This window comes from Chlamydomonas reinhardtii, chromosome 12 (genome assembly GCF_000002595.2).
Source record: "Chlamydomonas reinhardtii strain CC-503 cw92 mt+ chromosome 12, whole genome shotgun sequence".
Taxonomy (NCBI): Eukaryota; Viridiplantae; Chlorophyta; class Chlorophyceae; order Chlamydomonadales; family Chlamydomonadaceae; genus Chlamydomonas; species Chlamydomonas reinhardtii.
The window spans coordinates 2,527,086-2,545,428 of record NC_057015.1 but is presented as its reverse complement, the minus strand read 5'-3'; the positions used below and the strand labels follow the sequence as shown (position 1 = coordinate 2,545,428).

The following is an 18,343-nucleotide window of genomic DNA, read 5'->3' as shown; positions in this document are numbered from 1 at the left end:
TCCCTTCCAGAAGGGAGAAGGCCTTCAAAGTTAGAATTCAGTCACTATCGTAGATTGCTACAAGTGCATAGATAAGTTGAAGATTATCATGCATCTAGGCTTAGCGAAGACAACGTAAATCCTTGAGTTTGCGCTGTTTGGCACAAAACCACGATTGCTCGCGGCGGACACGGAGAACTTCAAGGAAGCCGCTTGACGCCTGGCAGCAAGTGAGCAGATAGCCGCAGAGAGCCGAGCTCACCCAGCAGCAAGCGCGGTTCCCCTACCATACGTCCCCAGCGGTGCACACACGTCTACTTGCCCCAACACGCCGTGCCTGTCCGACTGACGCAGTCGTGATGGACGCCCGGGGCAAGGTCGCTCCGGGCCAGCCGCACGGCGTAACAGGGCCGTCAACGAGCGCGGCGGCGGCCACAGAGCTGGAGCAGGTGCTAATCACGCCCAGCTCCCCGTCGTTGCCTACCGCGCCAACGCTATCTCCCGGCCCCGAGGAACCGCCTGTGGATGAGCGCTCCTCGCTCCTGGGGCGCGCCTGGGACCGCTCCGACCGACCCACATCAGCTACACCTGCGTCTGCCCAAACCCCCGCCGTCAGCAGTGGAGGCAGCGGCAGCAGGGCCCCGCCGGGGCCGTCGTCGAATGGATTCCGTTTGACGGCTTCGGCTGCCTCCACGGCGGCAGGAGTGCGGAACCCGCCCTTCGGCCGCACCTCTGCGAGTGGAACCGCGGCTACAGCATTCGGGAGGGGTGGTAGCGGTGTCGCAAGCAGTCTGTCGCCGTTCGAGACGATGGCGCCGGCGACGGCGCTGCAGCCAGGCGGCGGCTCGGGTCCGGGGCTGATGTCGCCCGGTGGTCGTAGCGGCGGCAGCGGTGTGCCCGTGGGCCGCGGCGGCTCCACAACCCGTGCTGGGGTAGGTGGGAGCGGCATACCGGTATGTGTGCTGCGACAAAGGGGCTTAAGGGTGAGCACTTGGAAACTTGGGAGCCAGAATGTTGCGACACGGTGCCTCCAGTCGCAGCGGCTAGCCCAAGTAGTAAGTGTTGATGGGTGATGGATGCAAGATGCGACGTAGCGCCCCACACCGCCGGCAAGGGCCATGCAATGGTACGCTCTCTACACTTACCGCTGCTTAGTAACCATCCCTCCCCACCCGCCTTCCACGCACTCGCTTGCATCCGCCACAGCCTGAGCGCCAGGCCTCAACGCTGCTGCGTGCCAGCACTCTGGCTGGCGACCTGCACACAGCGGTGCCGGCGTTTCACGCACCCGGGGCTGGATCCATACCGTCCCAGGCATCCGGTGCGTCAGCCACCGCGGGAGCAGGCGGCGGTGGCGGTGGCGCGGGTGGTGGTGCTAGTGCCGGCGCTGGTGCTGGCAAAGCCGTGGTGACCGGCGTCGCTGCCGGTGCTGCTGCTGGCGGGGCAATGGGCCGGCGAGGCAGCGGCAAGTTTGGCGGCAGAGCCGGAGCAGGAGGGGGCGGGGGCGGATGCAAGGAGGGAATCGAGGATGAGGGCGACCAAGAAACAGTGGTGAGACGGCGGCTGTGTGCTTGGGTATGGCGGGAGACAGTGCATAGGTCCTTGGATGGGTAGTATTGGGCACTGCATGCGTCCAATGGCCTCACTACTAACGGCCTACACACACACACACACACACACACACACACACACACACACACACACGGGCATACACTGTCTTTGCGCAACGTTTTCCTTGTGCTCTTTAACACACACACACACACACACACACACACACAAGCTCGTTCTGCTGACCAAACAAACGCCCCCCCTCTCGGAGTCTGTGCAACAATGCTTGTTCATCATCGCCTTCGCCCGACCTAGTACGGCATTGCACGGAACCCCACGTGCGCAGGCCCAGCTGAACGAGTACCTGCGTGACGAGCAGCTGCGACACGCGGCCGACACGCGGCTGTGGCTCAAGGTGGTCACACGCGCCACCCTCAAGCGCTCGCTCATGGCGCTAATCACGGGATTTGGCTTGGGGGCAGCCATCTACTTCTCCAAGTGCGTCCTCGCTTCAGCGCGTTAGTGCATGGTAGCGGTTGGGGGGGTACGTATACGGTGCTGGGAAATCCTGGGGAACATGAGGATAATTACTGTTTGGTGGGGCCGAGCTGACGTCTATGGTTTCCGGTGTTGCCGCGCCGCTGGCGACTCCTGCCAACGCATGTACAGGACGACGTGGGGCACGGCGGAGCGGGCGGGCCTACCGCGCTGGCGCTGGTTCCTCATCGTGGGTTGCCTGCCGCCGGTGTGGTGAGTGCGCGGGGCTATTGACTGCCTGAGACAACTCGCCCTATCACCCCTGCATGTATCTGTGAATGTAGCACACCGCGGAAACACAGCTACGCGCAAACGTTCCGCAGCAGACCAGCCCGCCTTCGTGCTTCGCCAACGCCAAAAGCACGCCGTGCGCCCCTCACGCCAACCTCCTTTGCCACCTACCCAGGTACATCCCCTGGTTCAGCATCTTCCTGGTGGTACTGCTGCTGGAGTCGCTGCTGCCCGTCTCGGCGCCGGTGCGTGCGGGCGAGGGCGCCGGCCCCGCCCCCGGCTCGCCCGAGGAGCGGCGCGGCGACCCCGCGGGCGGCCCAGCCATGGTCATCTACCACATCCTGGGCGTGCGCCGGCACATGGTGTGTGAGCGGGGTTGGGGAGTCGTTTCCGGCACGGCATCAGCCGCCCAAGATCCTGCCCTCCTCTCGGCTGGCTCTGCCACTCCACACCCCTGCTCAACCCCTTCTCCTGTCTTCGCCCTGCACAACCTACCCTACTCACTGAGCTCGGCCCCCGCCCCCGACCCGGTCCCGCCCCCCCTCTTAACTAATCATGAACGTAACCGCCGCCCTCGCCGCAGGTCCGCATCCTTCGCTCCGTGTGCGGGCAGCTGCTGGCGCACTTTGTGGTGGTGGACTACCTGGACCCCGAGTACAAGAGCTCAGAGGGCACAGCCATGAAGGTGGGGCACACGGGCAAGCGGGCAAGCAAGCGGGCAGGCGGGCAGGCGGGCAGGCGGGCGGGCGAGCAGGCAGAAGTGAGAAAGAACCGAACCGAAGGGATAAAAGGGGGGGAACAGGCGTTTGGGGTGACGGCGGAGGGCTGCCGATTCGGGCCTGGGTCCTCACGCGTTGAATAGGGTCCTCCCCAGACCCTGCCGCCCTCTGACTGCCACCTGTGACCCGCCCGTCCCTTCACCCCCCGCAGGCCTGGACGTGTGTGACCCTGTTCTTGCTGGCCAACTGCCTCAAGGCCTTCACGGCCAAGGCCCTGTCCAAGCACTTCCACTCGCGCGGCTACCTGCAGCGAATGCAGGAGTCAGTCAAGCAGGTGCGGAGTTGCGGCCGCGGCGGGCTAAGGGCCAGGCGGGGGTCGGGGGCACGGCTGTGCGGGCGAGCGTGCGGGACAGGCCGTAGCAGGAACGATAGCCCAGGCGATGACCGCACAAACACGTTTGAGGTCATCTCCTTGTGCTTCCCCTGCAGACGAACACGGTAACCACTTAGCCTTGTTGATTCCCACCACGCACGTGCTCACTTTCCCCATGTCCGCCACAGGAGTTGGTGCTGATGGCGCTGTCGAGGCCCTGCCCCGGCCGCACCGCCTCCGACGCCCTCACGCACCTGGGCCTTGGCTACCACCTGGCAAACATCTTCGGGTACAACTCCGGGCCGCACATGGGCCACAGCAAGAGCGCCGGAGGTCTGTTGGGCGGCGGCGGGTGCGCCACAGGCGGCGGTGCCGGCGAGCTTGGTGGCGGAGGAGCTGGGAGGGGGGGCGGGAGTCACGGCGGCGCCAAGCCGGTGTCGCGTGTGGCGCTGGCGAGCCCGTTTGCGGGGCCGGCGGGCGCCGCGGCGCTGCGGGATGTGCAGTCCATGCCGCCCAACGCCGCGGCGGCGGTCAGGGCGGCAGAGGCGGCGGTGAACTCGGCAGCAGCTGCCGCCGCCTCCCAACAAGGTATGCTGTTCTGCAGAGCAGCACCATGAAGTTGTGGAAGGCTCTTGGACGTTGTGAAATGTTCTTCTTGTGTCTTCATCGGACTTACCTAACGCACCTGACGTTCATGTGTGTTTTTGGGGCAAGCACCTGACAACCGCGTGTGTGTGTGTGTGTGTGTGTGTGTTTGCTGTGCTGCCTGTAGCCGGCCGCCGGAGCCACGAACGGGCAAACCCGCACGCCCACAGTACCGGTGACCTCCTGGTGTGTCCCTGGCTGGCAGCAGGGCAGGGCAGTAGCAGAAGCAACACTAGCAACGGCAGTTGGGACCTGCAGTCCTGCAAACTGCAAACTGTGTGCTCCGGCGTTTGCCGCCATCTGACTTCCAGTGTCGTCCCCCTTCCCTCGCAGGCGCTGGGGAGCAAAGGCGCTGACGGGTCGGTGCACGGTGGCAGCCGCGCCGACGGCTCCGTTCGGGGCGGCACTGCAGGCCTGGGCGGCGGCTGGGGCAGTAGCGCGAGCGCAGGGATGGGGCAGGGCGGCCGGAGGCCCTCGCGTGAGCTGGGGCGACAGGCGGCGGTTGGGGGCCGCGGCCGCGGCCGCCCGCACAGCTGGTCTGACCTGCTGCGCCTGTTCCGTCAGCATTTCCACAAGACGTACGCCAAGACCAAGGTGCGTCCCGACGGTGCTCGGCTGGGATGCCGCTGGGCCTTGGGCGAGGGCTTGGCAGGGGCTGGGATTTCAGGAAAGAACGCCGGACGGGGAGACATGCTTTGTGACACGCAGCATCCAGGGTGTACACACGTCGGCACGAACACACCATTGTGCATGCCGCCGGTGCTCCTGGCGGCCTGGCACCGCCACGCAGGTGCAATGGGACCTCAGCCGCCCCTCAAACGGCAGTGTCGATGGCGGCAACGCGGCTGTAGACGCCGCCAATGCCGCCGCCAACGCCGTCAGCCCCGGCGTCGGCGGCCCTGTGGGCATGGGCGCAACGGGCGGCGGCCCCGGCGGCGCAGCCGGCGGCGGGCGGCTGGGCCCTGGCATTGGCGCGGCGGGTGGCGGCGGGGGGCCGGGCCGCCTTGACTTTAGTCAACTGCGCACGTCCCTGTTCTGGTGAGGCTTGTAGTGAGGCGGCAGCATGAGAAACTCGGTATATTGAATGGCCTGAGGCCGCGCTGGCTATGGAGCTGGTGCTGGCTCTCCTGCCCGACGCATCGGCACCTCCGACCCGTCCAGTCCTGCTTACATGTACAGCGGCCCCTGATCGCCTTTGGCCTTTGTCTGGACTGCAATGCCCACCAGCCCACCCACCCTTGCTTGTCCATGGCCCGCGTTTTGGCGCGCCTCACTACTGATATCTCACTGAGAATGGCGTGCAGCAGTGTGAGCACACATCCCACCCGCCCGTCCGCCCGCGCAGGCTGGAGCAGCACATCCGCCGCAACAAGCTGCGCATGGGCGTCACGCTGTCAGACCAGCTGCGCGCGGCTGCAGAGGACGGCGAGGCTGTGAAGGAGGTGACGAGCAAGACGGAGGCCAAGCGCCTTGCCTTCTACATCCACATGAATGTGCTGGGGCTGTCAGACCTGCGCGGCCGCAAGTGGGAGATTTAAAGCGGGGCAGGGTGGACCGAAAATGATGGTAGACTTGTGTTTGGGGGTAGCGGTGCTGGGTTAGAGCAGGTGGCGGTTGCGGGTGGGGAATCAATGCCTGCCCAGCCAGCCGCCGTGCGCGGCTGATGTGGGTCACTGTGATTGTTGGCTGCTTCCCGCATGACCATGGATGACGCAGGTACATTGTGGCCCGCGACTTCGAGCACTTCTTCGGCACGGCGCAGGAGGTGAGCTCTGCCGCCTCCGCACGGCCGGGAGCATGCCCAGTCGCCACGCAGTCACAATGCACACGCGTTGCGCGCATTCACCTGCATGCGCGCGCACACGCATGTATGCGCTTGCACGCTTGCTCGCGCCCCATTTCCCTCCACATAGCGCGCGTGCGTCCCCCGGCGCCCCCCGGCTCCCAACCTCAGGTGCGCGAGGCCTTTGCGGTGTTCGACCACGACGGCGACGGGCGCATCACACTGCAGAACATGGTGGACACCGTGGTGCGCATCTACAAGGTGCGAGGCGGGCAGGCAGTAGCAGGCAGCAGCAGGCAGTAGCAGGCAGTAGCAGGCAGGCAGACGGCGCGGGAGGACCAGGCGTGGACGTGTCGAACGCGCAGCTGTGCGCACTGACGCTCCCAAGTTGCCTTTCAGCCCGCCGTAGCCCCGGGGGCAGCATGCTCTAAACCCGTGTGTTTGTACTACCGCCCGATCCTGGCTCTGATCCTCTTCACCATCGCCGCCGCTTCCGGTTCTTCGCACAGGAGCGCAAGAAGCTGGCGCTGACGCTGCAGGACACGCGCACCGTGGTGGCCAAGCTGGAGCTCATATGCGGCGTGGTGCTACACGTGCTGTTCGCCTTCGTGTACCTTATCATCTTCCAGGTGCGTGTACGCGCGCGCGCGTGTGTGTGTTTGTGTTACAGAGCACAAGGAAAAAAAGCGCATAGACAGTGTATGCGATGCGTGTGTGTTGTGTGTGTGCGTGTGATTGTGTTGTGGGGCCCTGGTGTTGGGGGCTGGTGGAAGGTGTTGTGCTGCAGTGGGCTCGGGGCGGGCAGAGGGTCACGTGGCGGAGGTGGCGGAGGCGGACTGGAGCGTAGCGACGCGGTGACGCCTGAGCGCCTTGTCTTTGGACGCGGGTGCCGCGTTCACTCACTGCCGACCGGGCGTCCCCTGGGGCATCGCCCGCAGGTCAACGTGCGAGAGCTGTGGCTGACGTTCAGCTCTGTGACGCTCGCCTTCGTGTTCGTGTTTGGCAACTCGGTAGGTGGATGGCGGGTGCAGCAGCGGCGGTGACAGGCGGGTACTGGTGGGGAGGCCCGGCCGACACGCTGGCCGGGCACGAGCACGGGGCCCCCGGTTGCGGGTTCGGCCATGCAACCGACGGGGCAGCCGGTGCCGCGGGGTGCCGCAAGTGCAGTCTTTTATGGTACATACCTCTTCCCCGTCGCTTTGATTACCGTACTCGCCGTGGGTTCGATCACTGGGCTTGGTTTCAATCACCCACTTTTCAAACCTCCCCCCCCCCATTTCCAAACATCTTTGCAAACCCGCCCCCCCCCCCTTCAACTGCTGCTCCCGCCTCCTGCCCCCCTCCAGATCCGCTCCATCTACGAGGCCGTGCTGTTCCTGTTCGTGGTGCACCCCTTCGACGTGGGCGACTACGTGCTGCTGGCCAACGGCGACATGGTCAAGGTGGGGAGGCGGCGGGGGCGGGGGGGGGGGGTGGGGGGGTGCAAAGATGGTACAGAAAAGTGTCGCGAGGGGGGGGGCGCCGGGTGGTGGTGGGGGTGGTGGGGGTTATCCATTCATGCGAACGGTTTGCACTAAATATGGAAGTGCCGATGTCCAGAGGCACAGCGGGAACACGGGGCGGGGGGCCGTCAATGACCATGGCGTGTGGGACATGCGGCCAAGGATTATGCGGAATTCCTCATCCTTGCAAGAAGGAATTGAACAACGCTGGTTTGGACCACCACGACGCTCTGATGCTTCCAGCGCCCAGTTGGCCTGCCTCTGTCACCACTGCCACCCCATCAACCCATCACGCCCTCACACACCAACACCCTCCGCCTTTCCGCCTGCCCCACCACCTCCGCCAGGTTGAGGAGATCGCGCTGCTGTTCTGCACCTTCCTCAAGGGCGACGGCCGCCGCCTCTACTACCCCAACACCAAACTTATGGGCGAGGCAATCGTCAACGTCAGCAGGTGCGCAGCGCACACACACGGCGTCCGCCACCACGATTACCACACACACACACACACACGCACACACATACGTATACACACACACACACATGCCGTACGACACGCATGCGCCACACACACACGGCCCCCATGCCACAAGAGTACCCGCCCACACGCGCCACGGGCAGGTCAGACACGTACTGGGACTCGGCGCAGCTGCTGGTGGACATCGCCACGCCGGGGAGTGCGCTGGAGGCGGCGGAGACGCGGCTCAAGCGCTGGCTGGCAGACAACCCCAAGCAGTTCACCGGCTCGGCGGGTGGGTGTGGATGGATGGACGCGGTGGATGGGTGGGTGCAGGCGAGGAGGCACGGGATTGGCGGGCTGGCACGGACGCGGGTGGACTGGGTTTTGGCTGGGGTCAAAACGGAAAGGGATGTCAGGCGCAGAGATCGCGCGGGGGTGAGTAGAAGCTGTCACGCGCGGAATGCACGCTTGTGCGTACCTTGATCGCGTGCCCTGTCCCTTACTGTGCTAAGGGGTAACAGAACGAGTGTTGTGCCCCTGTCCTTGCTGTGTTACAACAAGCACCACAGGAGAGGGTTGACACTGTGCATGCGAATTCCTTGCTGTGTACGTGTGCAGGTGTGCTGGCTCGCACGCTAACCAACCCCGCCAAGCTGCAGCTGTCGGTGTTCTGGGAGTACTGCCACCCTGGAGAGGACGCAGGCCGCACTGGCAGGTGGGGCAGATGCGGCATCCAAAGCGGGTTTGTGTGGGAGGGGCTAGGGCCCAATGCCCAGCCGGCTTTGCTTGCATGGTTTGCCTCCAGAAAATCTGTGTGCGGTGCCCTGATGCAACCCCCGCACACGCGGCGCATACAGGTGGCGGAGCAAGGCGATGCTGGTGCTGGCCGGGGCGTTGGACTCGCTCCACGTGTCGTACACGCTGCCGGCCATGAAGGTGGGTGCTACCTAGTGGGCACTACAACGCCAACAGCGCCCGCAGATCCATGGCTTCAAGTCCCTGCTCCGCAAAAAGCACAACCGGGGTTCCTATGACATTGAAATGCCTAGAACGAGCTTAACACATGATGCTGCCGGTAACGCTCCTGGTCAACACAGGACACGCGTCCGACGAGGGAGGTGGCGGCAGCGGTGGGGCTCTTGGCAGACGACGGCACCGGCGTCACAGCCTCGGCGCGACTGGCCGCGGAGGCGGCGGGCGCGGGCGGAGGCAATGGAGCCGTCACCGTGGGCGCGACTCTGGGCGCGATGGGCGTGCAGCTGTGAGGCAGAGGTGTTGCAGGGACGCAGGGTGCTATCAATGGAGCACGGGGCGTGGGGGCCGGGCTGAATGGTTGGAGCGCGTGCGTACCGTATTACCAGGCCCGTTGGGGCGTGTGCGTGCGTGCATACGGTGCACTATGAGTCTGTGACCCCGTCCGGTTTTAATATGAGTGAGCGATTAGCTGGTCGTGACTGTTAGTTGTGCGCGCGCTTGTGCCAAGGGGTTTAGCGGCGCCCAACCGCAGTCGGCAAGGAGCTTGCGAGAGGGTCGTGTGCGGGTGCGGGTGCAGGCCCGCCGGGTCGCCAGGGTGTGCAGCCCGCAAAATATGTCATAACATTGAAATATAGCACGGTTTAATCGTGCATTCGTGTAAGGGCTGAGCAAAGCGCGCGTTGCAAGGCCGGGCGTTCTAGAAGAGGGGCCTGCATGCGTCTGGACGTCTTTAGAGTCCTCTTGCACACCGACCCTATACACATTCTTACATTGTGTCACAATAGCCAAAATGCAGACCTGCCTGTCTCGTCGCGGTGTGTTCGGTGCCTCCGGCAAGGCGAGCCGCAAGGCGGTGGTCGTCCGTGCCGAGGCCATCAGCGTGCCCGCTCCCTTCACCAAGGTGCACATTCAAGCAGTATATACTAGATTTGAACTAGGCATGAGCTTAACATTGACTCTAGATAAGGCACATCGCGACCTCATCGCCCGGACGCAGCCTATGGACACTAAATGACTTGGGCACTGCTGAATTATGGCTGTAGGTCGCTCCCAAGGGCGATCGCGTGCTGGTCAAGGTTGCTGAGGAGGAGGTGAAGACTCGCGGCGGCATTCTCCTGCCTCCCTCAGCTATCAAGAAGCCCACTTCCGGTACGGTCCAATTGCACGGGGGCAGACGCATGGAGCCCTAAAAGATGCGAGGGGGAGGCTGGTGGGAGGCATGCGGGGTGTGTTTTTGACACGGATTTCATTTCACGGATGGCCCTGCAGGTGAGGTGGTCCAGCTGGGCGATGGCCGCGTTGGCGACGGCGAGGTCCGCCCCTTCTACCTGCAGCCTGGTCAGACCGTGGTCTACAGCAAGTTCGGGTTCATGTACCAGGACCTGAAGCTGTCCAACGGCGAGGAGTACATCCTCATCCGTGAGGACGACGTCATCGGCATCATGCCCCGCGCCAGTGAGTGCAGCGCCGGCTCCTGCTGCAAGCTTGTCTTCAGCACCTCAGTAGCTTACTGGACGGTCCTATCTCCCAGCTGCTCTACCTCTTATCCTTGCAAGCGCCAGCGCGCCCGCCCACAACCTGCCGCACTCTTTCCCGCGACCCTGTCTCCCTCACCTCGCAGACGCCCAGGCCGACGACGTGCCTGAGCTGCAGCCGCTGGCTGACCGCGTGCTGATCAAGGTGGAGGAGGTGGCGGACGTGACCATGGGCGGCGTGTTCCTGCCGGAGACCGCCAAGGAGCGGCCACTCAGCGGCACCGTGGTCCGCGTGGGCCCCGGCAAGTACGACAAGGACGCGGAGGGCAAGCGCCGGACCGTGCCGGTGAGCATGGGGGGGGGGGAGGCTGTGGACAAGGGATGAGAGGGCGGAGGACCGTGTAAAGCCCGAGGTTGGGCGTGCGGCACTGGATGGGCAATCACCGCATCGGGCCACACGGCATTTCTCGGCGTACATTGTAGCCATGCCGTACGTATTCCACGGCACATGGCCTTGTCAGCGGCGCACTCTTGTCCCCCCAACGCCACGTGCCGCCCCTGGCTGCATCCCTCATGCAGCTGGCCCCCGGCGACAAGGTGCTGTACTTCAAGTACGCGGGCGACAACATGGAGACCCCCAGCGGCGACAAGTTCGTGGTGCTCCGCAGCGACGACGTGCTGTGCAAGGCATAAGGCAGCTAGCTGGTGAGCTAGCTAGTTAGCTTCTTGCTTTGTATTCAGCTGGCGTCTGCTCAGCAATGCAGCAGTGCGGCAGCGCGTGGGGGAGACGCGAGGTAGGCGCAGCGCGCCGTGTGTGGTGGCTGCAAGCGAGGGAGCAGGATGGGAGGGAGAGCGGCGGTGGAGGAGGAGGAGGAGGAGGAGGTTGGCATGGAGCCGCTGAAGCTCTGGTGCCAGTGACCGGCACCAAAGTATTTGTGGGCGAGCAACAAGCAGGCGTTGACTTCGCGTGTGAAAGCCAGACCCGCAGTTGATAATTCATGCAGTGCAATGGCGTTGGGCTCCACAATTGGGGGTAGGATTGCGTAATGGCCAAGCAGAAGCTCGGCAGGCACACGCTCCTCGGTGGCCAGGTCACTACATTGTTAAACGCTGCCGCATGGATGTGAAGGATGTCATCCGAGAGGAGAGGATGCAAGCCGCGGGTTGCGGATGAATGGGTATGACATGAATGCGTTGGCCCTTGGCACGATCCGAGGGTTAAACCAGGTTAAACAGTCCTGAGGGCCTTTCTGACTTGAGTTCGGGGTGTGGAGGGCTTCGAGCTGCATCACCGGCATTACTGTTGTGTGTAACCAAGGTCTTCACTGGTTTACAGAGCTGTGCAACTTGCAGATAGCGCATGCGGTCGAAACTGTGTGTGCAGGGCTCCCGTGTTCGCCTCCCGTGGTACGCACACTGCGCAGTATATTAATATGGCAAGCACAGCACAGCAACTATGATTTACGATATGCAATTTTACAGCAGTAATGTTTACCGGAGATGCGGGGTGAGGGCGGGCGGCTGGGCGGCGGCATGGGCAGCTGTCGCAGCCTTAGGGGGGGGCGACGGATCGGGCACTGCAACGACCCCGCGTCTCGGAACTTCGAGACAATCGTAAAACACATCAAGTAAGTACTATTATACGTTCTGAAGCTGCTCGGAAGGCAAGGAATGCTACCTTCATTGTAATTGCATAGCGTTCACTCGCGGGAGTTCTAGCGCGGGGCCTGCTATGGTGCTGCCAGTCAGGGCAAAGAAGATTGTGTTAGCATCTGTTGTGGTTGTGACAGTGCTGACGTTGGTCAACTATCACCAAATTGTGCACTTCGCGGAGACAGCGTTGCCACACCGTCTGCCGGAGCCTTTCACGCACAACCACATCTTCTGTAAGCGGGGTTGCGTGTATTGCCTGGGGTTGAACCTACGGGGGTAAGTGGGGTTGCGTGAATAGCCTGGGGGCTAGCGCCTCCGGAACCTCCACGCATGGCACAGGTGATAGGGGTACCCTTGGACATACCCACTTCTTAGGCCTGGGCGGCTGGGTTCTAGCACCCCGAGCATATACAGCTGATAGACACCCGCCCCTTGCGGTACTGCGCTGCTCGGCTGACCCTTCAGACGAGCCGTCGGGCGGGTGGCTGGTGGGCCCAGCAGCGCCCTGCCCGCAGCGCTGGATCCCGGGCATCTGGGTTTCCAAGTCTCAGAGGCAGCACACCGGCGGTGTGCTACCTCTGACGGAGGATGCGCAGCAGGAGGTGTTCCAGGCCATGAACCCGCCGGGCTGTGGCGGCGCCAAGTTCCTGGTGCACCGAGTGGAGCCGCAGGGCTTCGCCGCCGCCATCCATGGTGCGCCAAGGCCGGAACTGCAGTATCTCTTTTCAGTTTTCACCAGCCTTGTCACTAAATAGACGACGTTCGCGGGCGCCTCGCAATGGTCGTAGTGATGGTTGCAGATTTGGGCGGTCGCGCGCACTCCTTCATGGTCCGTGCGCTACGATAGTTGGCCACGTGTCAGGGCAGGACACGGGGTTGTAGCTCGGGCCACGCCTGGCAGAACGCGTCCCCAACCCAGTCGTTCGGGCTTGTGACCCGGTGCCCTCCGTTCTACTCTGCCGCAGAGCTCGGGGTGGCGCTGCAGCTAGCGCTGGACAGCGGGCGTGTGCTGGTGGAGGCGCCGGGCAGCCCGCACGCGGAGGGCGTGCCGGAGTGCGGGGCGCTGCGCAACACGTTGGATAGCTGCTACCTGCTGCCCTTCAGCAGCTGCAGGCCCTCAGAGGCCGACATCATCGCGGCCCTGAACACCACGCAGTCACAGGCAAGCGGCTCGGCCGTGGCCAGGGCACCGACGTAGAGCCTGACGTGCCCCGTGAGCAGACCGTTGCCCTTGGGCTCGTGTTGCCCTCGGTGCGGTCATCCAGGAAAGGGGTGGGGAAAGTGACGCGTGTCTTCCACGTGTTTGCTCCCCGTGCACAGCCGCAAGGAGTGACTGTGCCTCGAGAGCCGCGCATCATCTTCACCAACACGGCGATGGTGGAGGCGGCACGGCACCGGGCGCCCAAGAGGTTTGAAGAGCGGCTGCAGCAGACAGCCGTGGACCACCAAAAGTGAGAGACGTGGATACCGTCGGCGAGAGCGTGGGAGCCCAAAGGGACTGCTAATCAGATGCTGAAAGACGCTTACTTACAAGGTGTTGGCGTAAGACAAGTGCCGCTCCCACCCATCACAGGCACCGGTACTGGTGGCGGGCGCAGGCGGCGGCGTACCTGCTGCGGCCCAACATGGGCACTCTGGCAAACCTGGGCAAACGGCGGATGTAAGTGCCCGCCTGCATCATGCTCCACGCACGCACTTGCACACGGCACTCCTCGCTCCCTCGCGGTTTGCACTGGACGCCGGTGTTGCTACCTATGTCCTCACCGCAGCACTGTGCGGGCGGATCGTTGACTGTTGGACGAATTCTTGCGCTGCAGGCAGGAGCTGCGCGGCCCGGAGCCGTCGCCGGGTTGTATCACGGTTATAGCGCGCAGCGGAAAGAGCGGTGACGGCGCCGCGGCATCCGACTTCAAAGACGCGGTGCGTGAAGGACCATGGAGCGGCACGTCTGGTTTCCTGGGCTCCTTGGGTGGATGCCAATGCACCATGCATTGGCTGTACATACACGTTCTGGGGCTGCTATATTTGCAGCGCCCGTACCCAACTTGGCCTGTGGCTAACCACGTCATGACGCGCCTGCAGTGAATTCCCTGACCCACATGCAACGTGTGCGATGCGACTCCACGACAGGATTATGATGAGCGTGCCGCCAAATTGCGGGCGCTGGACCCGACCCGCTTCAATGACCATATCTTCCTGAGCGCCTCCAGCGGCCACACGCTGTCGTACTTTGCGAACGGCACGGGTGCAACGGCCGATGCAGGGGCGCATAGATGGCATACAGGCTACGTGGCGGGCTTGAAGCACTTTGGCGGCGGCATGTGAGTCCGGCGTACGTGATATTTGGGGATGCGCATGGCAGTAGGCGGGCATTGCGCAGCCGCATGCGCTGTATGGCAGCATGTACACGTGGCGCGTGTACACCGCGGTCCGCAGGAGTCTGCGACTCAGGAAGGCGGGAGGCGGCCACGACTTGGACGCCGTGCCAAAGGTGGGTGGAGGGCGGGCTATGAAATGGAGAGGAGCACCTACAAGGCCTCCCATGCGGCTGCATGTCGGGTCCCTTCTGCGGACCTCATTTAATCTTTACGTAGCTACGGTAACATCCATTCCAGGATCGGCATAACACTGGCTGGGGTTAAGCAGCTTAGCCCTTATTCGGGATCAGCCAAGGACTGACGCCGCTCCGTGCCGCTGGCGCCCTGACAGGACGCGGTGTATGAGTCCATGCTCAACACGCTGTTGGAGCTAGACCTGGCGCTGGAGTGCAGCGGCTTCGTGGGGTCCATAGACTCCCACTGGGTCAGGTGCGTCCGCGTCGGCATAGCAGCTCGCCGGATACCGGTTGTGCTGATGCTGCAGCAATGCGGCCACAGGGCCGCTGCCAATCCTGCACTCATGCGGCCGTTTAGGCACCCGGAATCAAGGTGCCACCCGCTGCACTCGTGACTTCCCCCGGCATTGACTCTCTTGCACCCGCCTGCCCGTTCACGTTGCGCGTGCGTACGACACAGGTTGGTAGACGAGATGCGGTCCGTCGTGCGATGCAGCGCCGACGCGCCCTATATCGATGTGGGCCATGACGACCCTCGGCAAATGAATTTGCACTGGTGAATGAGGGGAGCGGGGACGTGTCCAGGCTCCTCTGCCTGAGCTGTAGTATTTCTGCCATCATGCTCTTGATCTCTGGGGTTCGGCACTAGTGGCACTTGACGGCACAAGGCGCCAGCGTGTGTGCTTCTACGTGACCAAATCACAAGGTCCGGGTTTCAGAGTATACAGTGTGGGGTACATACGGTATGGCGCCAATGGGACTCGAGCGCTTGCTGTGAAACGCGACAGCTTCACGTTCGCCACGCGCCTGTGACGAAGGTACACACAACGAGGCCCAAGGGTTAGTCTGTCAAGTAGGCCATTCATTGACAACCGCACGGCAGGACAAATATCGCCATTATTAGATTAGAGTCATGTGAGGACACCTATTGCGACGGAGGCACTTACAGGAGTGGGGGCACCATGAATCATCTGGAGCTGTTGACGTGGGACTGGGAAGGTAGGAGGCACGGACTGGTTTTGGGGCCCACCACTAGCGAATGGAAAGGTTCGCCCTGTAACATGACTTACGCCGCACTGTTGTTACCCTGCGGATAACTATTTTATGCAAATGCATGCATAGCTGGGAAGGCCCCTCATGGCCAGATAGCGTTTTGCTTCATGGGGGAGTACTACAGGTCAAGCTGCAAGTCCGACCCGCACCAGGGGAGGTGTGAGACCAAGTTCGACTCGCTGTGGCCGCATTATTTCAGTGTCAAGCCATGGGCCCATGGCCGACTGTTTTGAAGACGGAGTCATGCCGGGCCCCATTTTGAAAGGCAGGAAGAGGAGTGCGGATGCGTGCGTGCATGACGGGAAAGGGCTGTACCTGCCATGGTGCGGGGGCCCCATGCGGGACTTTGGGCTCTTTTAGACCAAGCGCACATGATACTGATTGTGACCCAGGACAGGACTTCATCTTTACACTCTTACTTATACCTTTGTCCCAGGCCTCAAGAGTAAGAAACCTGCGTCGGCGATTGACACGCCAATACCGGTTGTACTCGCTGTTACCGCTTGGCAACAAGCTAAATACATTGATCGTTGCATCGCAACCTGGAAGTGTTTGCTCCGGAGCGCCCCGGTTCCATCATCGATTGCGGAATCACCCGGAGTAGGCTTTTACAGAGGTTCTTCTTTCGTCTCGAGGCCTTGCGGGCGCGACCTGATCGCTAGCTTGAAGGGGCCAGGCGGGATGTTGCGACGGCTTCCGGGCTTGCTGGGGCGCCTTGGGGGCGCTGCCGGCGGCAGCGCTGCCTCGGCAGCGTCGTCCGCTGCCGAGGCCTCAGTCGCCTCCATGGCCTCCGCCTCCGCGCCGCGCGCCGCCGCGGCGGGCTTTCGCTCGCGGCTTTTCTCCTCGGAGACCAAGGGCGCGCACAGCGTGCTGGATGAGGTGGCGCAGGCTCGCCTCAAGCGCATCAAGAGCCAGCTGGAGGCCACAGGCGAGCTGCCTGTGGAGCCGCCCAGCGGCGGCGTGTGGGGCGCCATTCGCATGCTGTGGCGCGGCGCGCTGCTCGGCGCTACCGGCCTCGGTGCCACCGCCGCCTACTACACCTACGCCTACGACACGAAGGAGCTGGTGTCGATCGTGAAGCAGACGCGCGCCGAGCTCAAGGCGGAAGAGAAGCCCAACCCGCTGCGGAAGCTGTGGTGCGACGGCATGCAGCGCTACCTGGTGTTCCGGCACGACATGGAGAGCCGCATCAAGGACTTCACTGACCCCGCTACCGACAAGCTGCTGCCGGACCAGCACCCAGCCATGAAGGTGCGTGGGGACGCGACGGGGAGCAAGACGCATCCTAGTGCTGTGATGCTGTGGTGCGATCGTGCTTCGGTGTGTGCCCGGGGCTTTCTTGATGCGCGAAATGACGACTGGGGACGGTCGTGCTGGCGAGCCGAGATGCCGACCTGTGCACGCCCCAGCCCTACATCAAACCCCTGTTGCCTTGCGCGCCAAGCCGTCTTCGTGTCTTCCTCTTATCGGTATCGTGTCCGCCGTGCACTTCCTGCCCAGGGCGCCATCACGCTGGTGCTGGACCTGGATGAGGTGCTAGTGTGGAAGGAGTGGACGCGGCAGCGCGGCTGGAGCATCTACAAGCGCCCAGGCGTGCAGGAGTTCCTGCTGGAGATGGCGCAGTACTTTGAGATCGTGGTGTACACGGATGAGCCGTACACGTACGCCGACCCCATCCTCAACAAGTTCGACCCGCAGCGGGTGGCTGTGATGCACCGGCTGTACCGCACCGACACGCAGTACCTGGACGGCAAGCACGTGCGTGACCTGTCCAAGATCAACCGCGACCTCAACCACGTTCTCATGATCTCAGCCAAGCCCGAGGTGCGGCCAAACGTTGCTGGGGGCGGGAACGCGGAGGGGAGGCGAAAGGGAGGGGCGGGAAAGGACGGGGCGAGAGAGATGCGATGCGGGAAGTGGGAGGGGAGAGCTGTTGATTCAGGAGGGATGTGGATGCTACGGGCAAGTACCTACGTCCCACGCTGCGGGTGCGGTGGCCGCTCTTATCCCTGACACAACCAAATGCTGCCGTTCGCCCCGTCGCTGTGTGCCCATACCCTCAGGCCTGGGCGCTGCAGCCTGAGAACACGCTGAAGCTCAAGCCGTGGAAGGGCCAGCCCGGCGACACCGGCCTCATCGACTTGATACCCTTCCTGCAGTTCCTGGCCATGCGGCGTGTAAAGGACGTGCGTGACGTGGTCAAGTCATACGACGGCGTTGAGGACATCCCGGCCGCCTTCCGCGCGCGGCTGCAGGAGGCGGCGGCGCACCAGCGGCAGGGCCAGCGGCGGCCCAGTGGCTTCCTGGCGCCGCGGTAGTGGCGGCGTGAGGGCGATGCGGCGGCGGAGGCGGTGGGTTGGTGCAAGAGGGCAGGGCATGCACGGTACAGGGCGTGCCGGGAATGGGTGTGCGATGGGACAGTGGTAAGGCAGGTTGGTAAAGTCCCGTAGGGTGCAGCTGATTCCGCAGATGGCGTGCCGGGAATGGGGTGAGGGTTGTGTTTGCAAACGGCGGCATGGAATGCAAGGCTGCAGGGCCACGTGACAGGCTGTGGATTTGTGGTGGAAGTCCATGACCGTTACGGCATTGCGTGCTGGGGTTGAGTTTGGGAATCGGGCCGTCGGGGCTGCTGGCTGGACCGGTGGCAGCCGGACGAGGGCCGCGTTGGTGGGGGCGATGGCGCCCGCTTGCATCCATGATTGATGAATGTGCTTGTGCGCAGCCGGACGGTTGTGTGTGCTCTTCATGACCATGCTCAAGCTACTGTAAAAGTGTGGCGTCTTGTGGCCTTCATGTAATGCTATCATGTGCTGTCAGAAGCACGACTACACAGAAACACAAAGAAATGCACACGCT

At 63.2% G+C, this 18,343-nt stretch overlaps 4 protein-coding genes across 4 annotated transcripts; all 4 read left to right on the top strand.

Annotated features, from left to right (window-relative positions):
• Nucleotides 1–6: 6 nt before the first annotated feature.
• CHLRE_12g505800v5 (uncharacterized protein) lies at nt 7–9,425 on the top strand. Its single transcript, XM_043068152.1, has 22 exons — nt 7–911; nt 1,186–1,530; nt 1,874–2,025; nt 2,197–2,277; nt 2,471–2,657; nt 2,879–2,980; nt 3,226–3,348; nt 3,576–3,975; nt 4,160–4,218; nt 4,366–4,626; nt 4,823–5,070; nt 5,378–5,557; nt 5,749–5,797; nt 5,987–6,076; nt 6,325–6,444; nt 6,754–6,825; nt 7,162–7,257; nt 7,665–7,771; nt 7,939–8,069; nt 8,396–8,492; nt 8,635–8,713; nt 8,875–9,425. Exons 1-22 carry the CDS (start codon nt 339–341, stop codon nt 9,040–9,042), a joined length of 3,720 nt encoding a protein of 1,239 aa, XP_042918215.1. The 5' UTR covers nt 7–338; the 3' UTR covers nt 9,043–9,425.
• Nucleotides 9,426–9,506: 81 nt separating this feature from the next.
• CHLRE_12g505850v5 (uncharacterized protein) lies at nt 9,507–11,552 on the top strand. Its single transcript, XM_001690771.2, has 5 exons — nt 9,507–9,653; nt 9,796–9,901; nt 10,022–10,207; nt 10,374–10,573; nt 10,807–11,552. Exons 1-5 carry the CDS (start codon nt 9,543–9,545, stop codon nt 10,918–10,920), a joined length of 717 nt encoding a protein of 238 aa, XP_001690823.1. The 5' UTR covers nt 9,507–9,542; the 3' UTR covers nt 10,921–11,552.
• Nucleotides 11,553–11,686: 134 nt separating this feature from the next.
• CHLRE_12g505900v5 (uncharacterized protein) lies at nt 11,687–15,802 on the top strand. Its single transcript, XM_043068153.1, has 10 exons — nt 11,687–12,113; nt 12,346–12,573; nt 12,846–13,042; nt 13,201–13,331; nt 13,454–13,540; nt 13,698–13,800; nt 14,011–14,201; nt 14,317–14,371; nt 14,590–14,687; nt 14,895–15,802. The coding sequence occupies exons 1-10, from the start codon at nt 11,960–11,962 to the stop codon at nt 14,992–14,994; spliced, it is 1,344 nt and encodes a 447-aa protein (XP_042918214.1). The 5' UTR covers nt 11,687–11,959; the 3' UTR covers nt 14,995–15,802.
• Nucleotides 15,803–15,866: 64 nt separating this feature from the next.
• Nucleotides 15,867–18,342, top strand: CHLRE_12g505950v5 (uncharacterized protein). Its single transcript, XM_043068154.1, has 3 exons — nt 15,867–16,738; nt 16,988–17,311; nt 17,551–18,342. The coding sequence occupies exons 1-3, from the start codon at nt 16,169–16,171 to the stop codon at nt 17,803–17,805; spliced, it is 1,149 nt and encodes a 382-aa protein (XP_042918213.1). The 5' UTR covers nt 15,867–16,168; the 3' UTR covers nt 17,806–18,342.
• Nucleotide 18,343: the final 1 nt, after the last annotated feature.

Excerpts from the sequence above, each read along its gene's own strand:
- CHLRE_12g505850v5 (XM_001690771.2), top strand. The coding sequence starts at position 9,543 with ATGCAGACCTGCCTGTCTCGTCGCGGTGTGTTCGGTGCCTCCGGCAAG. Across the intron at positions 9,654-9,795 it reads TGCCCGCTCCCTTCACCAAG|GTCGCTCCCAAGGGCGATCG; the intron begins GTGCACATTCAA and ends TTATGGCTGTAG. Across the intron at positions 9,902-10,021 it reads TATCAAGAAGCCCACTTCCG|GTGAGGTGGTCCAGCTGGGC; the intron begins GTACGGTCCAAT and ends ATGGCCCTGCAG.
- CHLRE_12g505950v5 (XM_043068154.1), top strand. The coding sequence starts at position 16,169 with ATGTTGCGACGGCTTCCGGGCTTGCTGGGGCGCCTTGGGGGCGCTGCC. Across the intron at positions 16,739-16,987 it reads ACCAGCACCCAGCCATGAAG|GGCGCCATCACGCTGGTGCT; the intron begins GTGCGTGGGGAC and ends CTTCCTGCCCAG. Across the intron at positions 17,312-17,550 it reads TGATCTCAGCCAAGCCCGAG|GCCTGGGCGCTGCAGCCTGA; the intron begins GTGCGGCCAAAC and ends CCATACCCTCAG.
- CHLRE_12g505800v5 (XM_043068152.1), top strand. The coding sequence starts at position 339 with ATGGACGCCCGGGGCAAGGTCGCTCCGGGCCAGCCGCACGGCGTAACA. Across the intron at positions 5,558-5,748 it reads TCAGACCTGCGCGGCCGCAA|GTACATTGTGGCCCGCGACT; the intron begins GTGGGAGATTTA and ends TGGATGACGCAG. Across the intron at positions 6,445-6,753 it reads TGTACCTTATCATCTTCCAG|GTCAACGTGCGAGAGCTGTG; the intron begins GTGCGTGTACGC and ends CATCGCCCGCAG.
- CHLRE_12g505900v5 (XM_043068153.1), top strand. The coding sequence starts at position 11,960 with ATGGTGCTGCCAGTCAGGGCAAAGAAGATTGTGTTAGCATCTGTTGTG. Across the intron at positions 13,541-13,697 it reads AACCTGGGCAAACGGCGGAT|GCAGGAGCTGCGCGGCCCGG; the intron begins GTAAGTGCCCGC and ends CTTGCGCTGCAG. Across the intron at positions 14,372-14,589 it reads ACTTGGACGCCGTGCCAAAG|GACGCGGTGTATGAGTCCAT; the intron begins GTGGGTGGAGGG and ends GCGCCCTGACAG.